Raw genomic sequence first — 8637 nt, 5'->3', positions numbered from 1 at the left:
GGTGCCCGGGGGTAAACTGTATCTCTCTCCCAACCGTCTTCTTTTCCCCCTCTTCTCTCCCACTCCTCCCTTCCCCCCCCCCCCCCGTCTTCCTCCCTTTCCTACCCCCATTTTCCCCGTCCCACCTTCCCCTCACTTCTCTTCCTTCTCTCAACAAAATGTATATTTAGAACCACTGAAACAACTGTGTGAATCTCTCAAAAAATATATTATTCTAATCACTAAAATCTCTAGGGAAATCACTCCAAATATTTCACACTTGACTAAATGTCAAGTTGTATGAGGGAGTCTATAAATGCTAATATTTCTTGTAGAATTTGACTTGGGCTACTCCTACCTGCCTATGTGCTCCCATACCCCAGTCCATAAAATCTTCTTAATATATACGAACGGATGCGTAGACTTCACATTTTCCAAAAAATGCCAAAAAACTGTTGACACAGCTAAGCATAAAAGACATACAGCTGGGTGTATGTCCCAGAAATGGTTGTTTGATTTCAATTCTAGCAAGTGTAAGGTGATACAAATAGAACGTGCGCAACAAGACAACAGAAGAACGTAAAAGTAGACCTTGCCCAAAAGTCTCGCCCCAGAAACGAAGAGGACAAAATTACCTTCAGGAGTCCCAGGAAGATGGCATTCAGAACACTGTACGCCACCTACGTGACACCAGCACTAGAGTATGCAGCCTTATGCTCCACATAAGCATTCATCTTCAATACTTTACACAAGTATACTCTTCCACCTCCAGTGTTGTACACAAGTATACTCTCCCACCTCCAGTGTTGTACACAAGTATACTCTCCCACGTCCAGTGTTGTACACCAGTATACTCTCCCTCGTCCAGTGTTGTACACCAGTATACTCTCCCAGGTCCAGTGTTGAACACAAGTATACTCTCCCTCGTCCAGTGTTGAACACAAGTATACTCTCCCTCGTCCAGTGTTGTACACAAGTATACTCTCCCTCGTCCAGTGTTGAACACAAGTATACTCTCCCTCGTCCAGTGTTGTACACAAGTATACTCTCACACCTCCAGTGTTGTACACAAATATACTCTCCCACGTTCAGTGTTGTATACAAGTATACTCTCCCACGTCCAGTGTTGTACACAAGTATACTCTCCCACGTCCAGTGTTGTATACAAGTATACTCTCTCACGTCCAGTGATGTACACAAGTGTACTCTCACACCTCCAGTGTTGTACACAAGTATACTCTCCCTCGTCCAGTGTTGTACACCAGTATACTCTCCCACCTCCAGTATTGTACACAAGTATACTCTCACATATCCCATAATTTCTCAAACATACACTCACATATTTCCTACTATACTCACGCATACACTCCAGTATTCCGAATTACACATATCCATACACATGTATGTCCGGTAGTTTAGATATATATATATATATATATATATATATATATATATATATATATATATATATTGAACGTATTGTATTTGGTGTAAGTTGAAGGTCTCTGGATCAGAGACGTTTATAGACAGACAGACAGACAGACAGACAGACAGACTGACAGTCTGTCTATAAACAATATATTTGATATGAAATCTTATATGTTGTAGCCACAACCTCTGCCTAACTTTCTCTTGTTATATATGATATGTTTCTAAGAATGATTGTAGAAATTTATTCCCAATAAAACTGCCCAACCACTTGGGCCGTCGGGGATCGAACACAGACCTTGTAAGATACAGGCCCTTTGCTCTACCGACGAGTCCAAGTGGATGAACTTACATATATCAAGTGTTACAATGCCTATTCCTTTTTTTTTAGGTAAGTGGCAAACAGGACGAATCGTGAATGGCTTCCACCGATTGGCTCTCCTGTCCAGGTGAGTGTTGCTTCCTAATTAACGTGAATAGTTCACCGAGACACACTTGTAAATGCAATTCGAACTGTAAGACTGTAGGCCTAACATGTTTTCCTTATAGGCCTATTTTTAATGAGTTGGGCATTTATGGGGGGGGGGGGGAAGGAACATATTAATGATCTTTCAGGCTACAAGTTCCAAGAACACAGAGGCCCAACTTCACATTCCTGGAGGTAAGTGTCCAGTCAGGTAAGTTATTATTAGCGAGGAAACACAAAATTAGGTGTTGTAAGAAGTGTTATTTCCGCTTGTTTAGTGAGGCGTAAGATTCTTGATGTTTCGACACAGTGTTGCGATAGATTATGCGTCGTGGAGAGATGTAGATGTTTGGGTAATTCTAAGGTAACGAGTGGTGGGGTCATCAATAGACGGCACACACAGGCGCCACTGGTATTGCACAAAATCATTTTAGTTGTGTTGTGGTGAGCGGTCCGCACCACGACTTCTAAAGTTCCATTAAGACACGTGTATTTTAACATTATATAATGAAGCATTTCTGCTTTCCACACACTCCAAAACAGTGTGGTAGGCAGGCGACGAGTCACAATAACATGGCTAAAGTATGTTGACCAGACCACACTCTAGAAGGTGAAGGGACGACGACGTTTCGGTCCGTCCTGGACCATTGTCAAGTCGATCCTGAGAACATAAGAACAAGGTAACTGCAGAAGGCCTATTGGCCCATACGAGGCAGCTCCTATCTATAACATGGTCCAGGACGACCGAAACGTCGTCGTCCCTTCACCTTCTAGTGTGTGGTCTGGTCATCAATGTGGTAGACGCTCACTGATCAACAAACCTCTCGTTAAACCCCATACCTTAATCGTATAGTTTCCCCTTGAGCTAATAGGCAGTTTATGTTACAGAACGTCATATCTATGTAGGTTATCAAGTTTTGTATTGTCCTGTCGTGACTCGTCAGGGTGCTGTATCTTGTAACGTTAACATGTAGGCTGATAACGCTGTACCAGATAAATCTGTATACATATAGCACTCTACCCCATAGGCCTTTCCCTATACTTGTGCTACAATTGACTCGAGAATGGTCCAGGACGGACCGAAACGTCGTCGTCCCTTCACCTTCTAGTGTGTGGTCTGGTCAACTTGTGGTACAGCTCACCCCCCATGATATAGTTGTTTCCAAGGGGAAAATCTAGTGATAGTTAATATGACCGTTCGTGTGGTTCGTGTCACTAAGAGTCCAGCAGCCCAGAGACTCTACTCTGTTTACCTCTGAATGTCACTGTCTCTCTTCTCGTTGTTAATGGCCTCCTCACAGCGAGGAGCCGAGGCTTTGATTACTCCAGCTCTTAAAGTGTCCTCTTGCGAAACCTGTACATCAGAACAGGAGAACAAAGGTAATTGCAGAATGCCTATTGGCCCATACGAGGCAGCTCCTATTTATAACCACCCAATCCCACTCATATACATGTCCAACCCACGCTTGAAACAATCAAGGGACCCCACCTCCACCACGCCACGTGGCAACTGGTTCCATAAATCAACAACCCGGTTACCAAACCAGTATTTACCCAGGTCTTTCCTAAATCTAAACTAATCCATTTTATACCCATTGGTTCGTGTCCTGTCTTGTGTTGATACTTTTAATACCCTGTTAATATCCCCTTTGTTATGCCCATTCATCCACTTGTACACCTATGTCACGTCACTCCTAATTTTCCCCCCTTTCTTGAGAATGTAATTTAAGCTTTGTCAATCTTTCCTCATATGACACGTTTCTAATTTGGGGGATTAACTTTGTCATCCTAAGCTGGACACCTTCTAGTGAAATTATATTTCTGTTCTATAGTACGACGACCAAAACTGAACTGCATAATCTAAATGGGGCCTAACCAGAGCAAGAAGAACAGCTGAAGAACACCAGGTGTCTTACTAACGCTTCAATTAATAAATCCCAGTGTCCTAATTTGCCTTATTACCAACATTTATGCATTTCATCTTCCCACAATTTACATCTTCTGCAATCCTGGCGGCATAATTTGCATATATAAAACTGTATGTTCCGAAGCGCTGTTACAATGTACTCTGATGGTATTAACTGTAGTAATACTGTATGTACTCTGATGGTACTAACATCATCAGGCCTCTTGTGTTTGGTATTTTTAAAACACTTTCTCCCTGAAAGCTGTATTGGCTGTAATTCTGTCAACGGTGGAGACGCGGGGTCTGTCTTTTCTCGTTTGGGGAATGATCTGTCAACTTTATTATCACAGCGTGATATTTTCCACTTATCTGTCTGTCTAATTCACATTGTTGCAAGGAATACATTCAACTCTGAAGGATATCGATTTTACATTATAAACCGTTCGAAATGTGAAGACAATATATGAAATTTCTTAGACTGGCATTCCTTGATTGTATACATTTAAGAGTAGTTGAGTTTAGCAAGAAATGAAATGACAAGAAAGCTTTTTCTTGTGGCTTTTTAGCAAGAAAGACGAAATGACCCTCGTATTAGTTGGCATTCAGCACATTAACTATTGGTAGAGATTTGACCTCAGCTTGGGAGCCTCAAGGCATAATATATTCTCCAGAGGTGGTAAAGGCTACCTAAGCTCCCTTGGTCTCCAGAGGTGGTAAAGGCTACCTAAGCTCCCTTGGTCTCCAGAGGTGGTACAGGCTACCTAAGCTCCCTTGGTCTCCTGAGGTGGTATAGGCTACCTTAGCTCCCTTGGTCTCCAGAGGTGGCACAGGCTACCTTAGCTCCCTTGGTCTCCTGAAGTGGTACAGGCTACCTAAGCTCCCTTGGTCTCCTGAAGTGGTACAGGCTACCTAAGCTCCCTTGGTCTCCTGAAGTGGTACAGGCTACCTAAGCTCCCTTGGTCTCCTGAAGTGGTACAGGCTACCTAAGCTACCTTGGTCTCCTGAAGTGGTACAGGCTACCTTAGCTCCCTTGGTCTCCTGAAGTGGTACAGGCTACCTAAGCTCCCTTGATCTCCAGAGGTGGTACAGGCTACCTAAGCTCCCTTGATCTCCAGAGGTGGTACAGGCTACCTAAGCTCCCTTGGTCTCCTGAAGTGGTACAGGCTACCTAAGCTCCCTTGGTCTCCTGAAGTGGTACAGGCTACCTAAGCTCCCTTGGTCTCCTGAAGTGGTACAGGCTACCTAAGCTCCCTTGGTCTCCTGAAGTGGTACAGGCTACCTAAGCTCCCTTGGTCTCCAGAGGTGGTTCAGGCTACCTAAGCTCCCTTGGTCTCCTGAAGTGGTACAGGCTACCTAAGCTCCCTTGGTCTCCTGAAGTGGTACAGGCTACCTAAGCTCCCTTGGTCTCCTGAAGTGGTACAGGCTACCTAAGCTCCCTTGGTCTCCTGAAGTGGTACAGGCTACCTAAGCTCCCTTGGTCTCCTGAAGTGGTACAGGCTACCTTAGCTCCCTTGGTCTCCTGAAGTGGTACAGGCTACCTTAGCTCCCTTGGTCTTCTGAGGTGGTACAGGCTACCTTAGCTCCCTTGGTCTCCTGAAGTGGTACAGGCTACCTAAGCTCCCTTGGTCTCCTGAAGTGGTACAGGCTACCTAAGCTCCCTTGGTCTCCAGAGGTGGTACAGGCTACCTAAGCTCCCTTGGTCTCCTGAAGAGGTTCCCTCTCATGGGGATAATATATTAGCTGACAAGTTGGGTCAATATTTATCATAAAAAAAAAAACTTTTGTTCAGTAGGAAGGTGCGTGGTATCACGGAAGGAAGAACTGACGTAGCAGCGTGTATTTATTATTTATTAAATGAACTGTTTTTCCTACACTCAGTAGGTCAATAACTGAAATAAAACTATAATATCATGTACGTGCGTAAGCGACGTAGATCATCATATTCAGTTAGTTTTTTACGCTACGATTAGTAGTTTAATTTCCTCGTGTTGTCACATAGAGCCGTTGATGTATTATTACGAGTGAACACACAAGTGAACACACAAGTGAACACACAAGTGAACACACAAGTGAACACACAAGTGAACACGAGTGAACACACAACCCGACACATTTATAGCAGTTTGTTCTGACAACAACACCGTATAGTTATTATATGAGATCTTTGACGAGAGAACAACGCCCATAGTTGTTATTGTTGTATTAACAGATGTATTGTGTATTAACGTATGTATTGTATTATTATTGTTGTGTGTATTAACAGAACCGCGATTGCTAGTGTTATTGCCGGATCTAATTAGTTATTGGACTCTTCATTTTCAATTTTTAGTTAGATGACAGTCTCTCTTTAGCCTCTGTATGTACTCTGTATGTATGTACTTCTTGTACATATATTGGTTCCTTCAGGAGGCTGGGGTGATATTAAGTTTGGTCTCGGTGATTTTGTGGTATTTAGGTACTTCATATGTTTTGTTTTGCACCGTATCTACAGTGACCACTGTGTCGTACAGTACAGTGTACGTACAGTGTCGTACAGTGTCGTACAGTGCTGCTTCTGGCTACACCTCATCTCGCCACCTTCATCTCCTCATTTTGTTATTTTTTCCAAGTACCTCCTGAAATCTCTTGTGTTGGTAACGCGCCACATTTTCGTTTTGTGTTAACCTTTCCCGTTATTTTCTCAATCTGATAACATGGTCATCTTACTGTTACTTTTCTTCTTATATGGCTATCTTGAGGTTATCTTGTGATGATTTCGGGGCGTGTAGTTTAGGGGCTACACGACGACTTTAGTTGGTCCTCAGCTTTTACTGTTATATCTGGCTCATATATCTTGTTCATATACTCATATCTGGTTATACTCTTATCTGGCTCTCTTAATGCCTCTAAACTGCTTTCTGATCCAAGTTGTCTCGGAGTTGTTTAAGGCTTTTAGGGTCCATTTCTACCCTATTTTGCATTGTCTATTGACCCTAGGCTTCCCTTCCCTACTCTGCCTTCCTCCTGTCAGTTGTGTGTCTGTATATACATATATACATATGCAGATCCTCCACATAAATTATGTAGCCATCACGTGCAATACATCACAGGGCAATAGATTCTCACCTGACGTTATGGACTGTGGAACAAGGCGTTGGTGGTGGAGAACATGACATTATCGTGTCTCTAAATCACTCGTCCACTCTCTGGTTACTTGCTCCCAGGCCTGCAGGTCTTCTGTGTCTCTGGCATGCTCTGTGTCTCTGGCATGCTCTGTGTCTCTGGCATGCTCTGTATCTCTGGCATGCTCTGTGTGTCTGGCATACTCTGTGTCTCTGGCATGCTCTGTATCTCTGGCATGCTCTGTGTCTCTGGCATGCTCTGTATCTCTAGCAAGCTCTGTGTCTCTGGCATGCTCTGTATCTCTGGCATGCTCTGTGTCTCTGGCATGCTCTGTATCTCTGGCATGCTCTGTGTCTCTGGCATGCTCTGTATCTCTGGCATGCTCTGTATCTCTAGCATGCTCTGTGTCTCTGGCATACTCTGTGCATTGTGCCAATCTCCTCTCTGTCCCCTCTTGAAGGCACCAAAGCGTTTTAACTCCTCTCAAGTGCACCCATAGATAATGAATCAATGTTTTGTTTCAGTCCAGTTCTACTATAGTTCACCCTACTGATAACTCCTTACTTATACCCAGTAGCTGTTATATAATTAGTTATATAATATAGTTATACCCAGTTATATAATTAACCAGCAGGTTAATTATATTGTTAATGTTGAAACTGATCTTTTGAGCATTATGCTGGGTAAAAGACTTCAGTGGAAGTTATCATACCCGTGGTCAGATCGACGTCCTCGCTTCCTGCAGGGTTTGCGTTCGATCCCCAAAGTGCCCAGGTCTCGTATTTTTCACTTTAACCTCTTGGTAATTCTGTTGTTCAGCGATTTATACATGGGATTACCGCACCGTTGGTGCATTACCATGGGTGGTGTGTCCCACGGTGGGTGGTGTGTCCCACGGTGGGTGGTGTCCCACGGTGGGTGGTGTCCCACGGTGGGTGGTGTGTCCCACGGTGGGTGGTGTGTCCCACGGTGGGTGGTGTGTCCCACGGTGGGTGGTGTGTCCCACGGTGTGTGGTGTGTCCCACGGTGGGTGTTGTGTCCCACGGTGGGTGGTGTCCCACGGTGGGTGGTGTGTCCCACGGTGGGTGGTGTGACCCACGGTGGGTGTTGTGTCCCACGGTGGGTGGTGTGTCCCACGGTGGGTGGTGTCCCACGGTGGGTGGTGTGACCCACGGTGGGTGTTGTGTCCCACGGTGGGTGGTGTGACCCACGGTGGGTGGTGTGACCCACGGTGGGTGGTGTGACCCACGGTGGGTGGTGACCCACGGTGGGGGACAATACCAAGGATACATATTACTAAGCAGTTTCGCCATATTTAGCACATAACCACTTAATAGAAATAATCTTCCATACAGTATAATAAGAAATGTTTCTGAATTGTAAATATTATATATATTGTGAGTTTATGTAGAGTTAGGCCTTGGTAAAGTTAGGTTAGGTGTTTTAGTTACGTTGATTTAGTGTGTTTATACTACTGGCTGGATGGTAATTAAGCACGAGTAGTTAGCCTTGAACGTGGCCACGCCCGCCAAACACACACCGAAACTACGACGTTGGTACAACGTTCGACCAAGTTTTAACACCTGCTAACCAGTTATAACAACCAATATAGCAAGTTGTAACAACGTTCTAATACGTCATAAACACGTTAAGCCAAGATGTAACAACTTTATTACAAGTTGTAACAAGCGGAAAATAGAGACAGTTTCGGTTTGTGTTTCCAGGGCGTGGACTTACAAGTCCAATTACTGACTTG

The 8637-nt window shown here is 44.2% G+C and overlaps 1 protein-coding gene across 1 annotated transcript; it reads right to left on the bottom strand.

Annotated features, from left to right (window-relative positions):
- Window positions 1–6968: 6968 nt before the first annotated feature.
- Window positions 6969–7298, bottom strand: LOC138359832 (E3 ubiquitin-protein ligase RNF12-B-like). Its single transcript, XM_069319540.1, has one exon. It carries the CDS (start codon window positions 7296–7298, stop codon window positions 6969–6971), a length of 330 nt encoding a protein of 109 aa, XP_069175641.1.
- Between the last annotated feature and the right edge of the window lie 1339 nt (window positions 7299–8637).

The sequence above is a fragment of the Procambarus clarkii genome, chromosome 93 (genome assembly GCF_040958095.1).
Source record: "Procambarus clarkii isolate CNS0578487 chromosome 93, FALCON_Pclarkii_2.0, whole genome shotgun sequence".
Lineage (NCBI taxonomy): Eukaryota > Metazoa > Arthropoda > Malacostraca > Decapoda > Cambaridae > Procambarus > Procambarus clarkii.
Note: the sequence above shows the minus strand (reverse complement) of the source record. Positions and strands in the feature narration are given on the sequence as shown.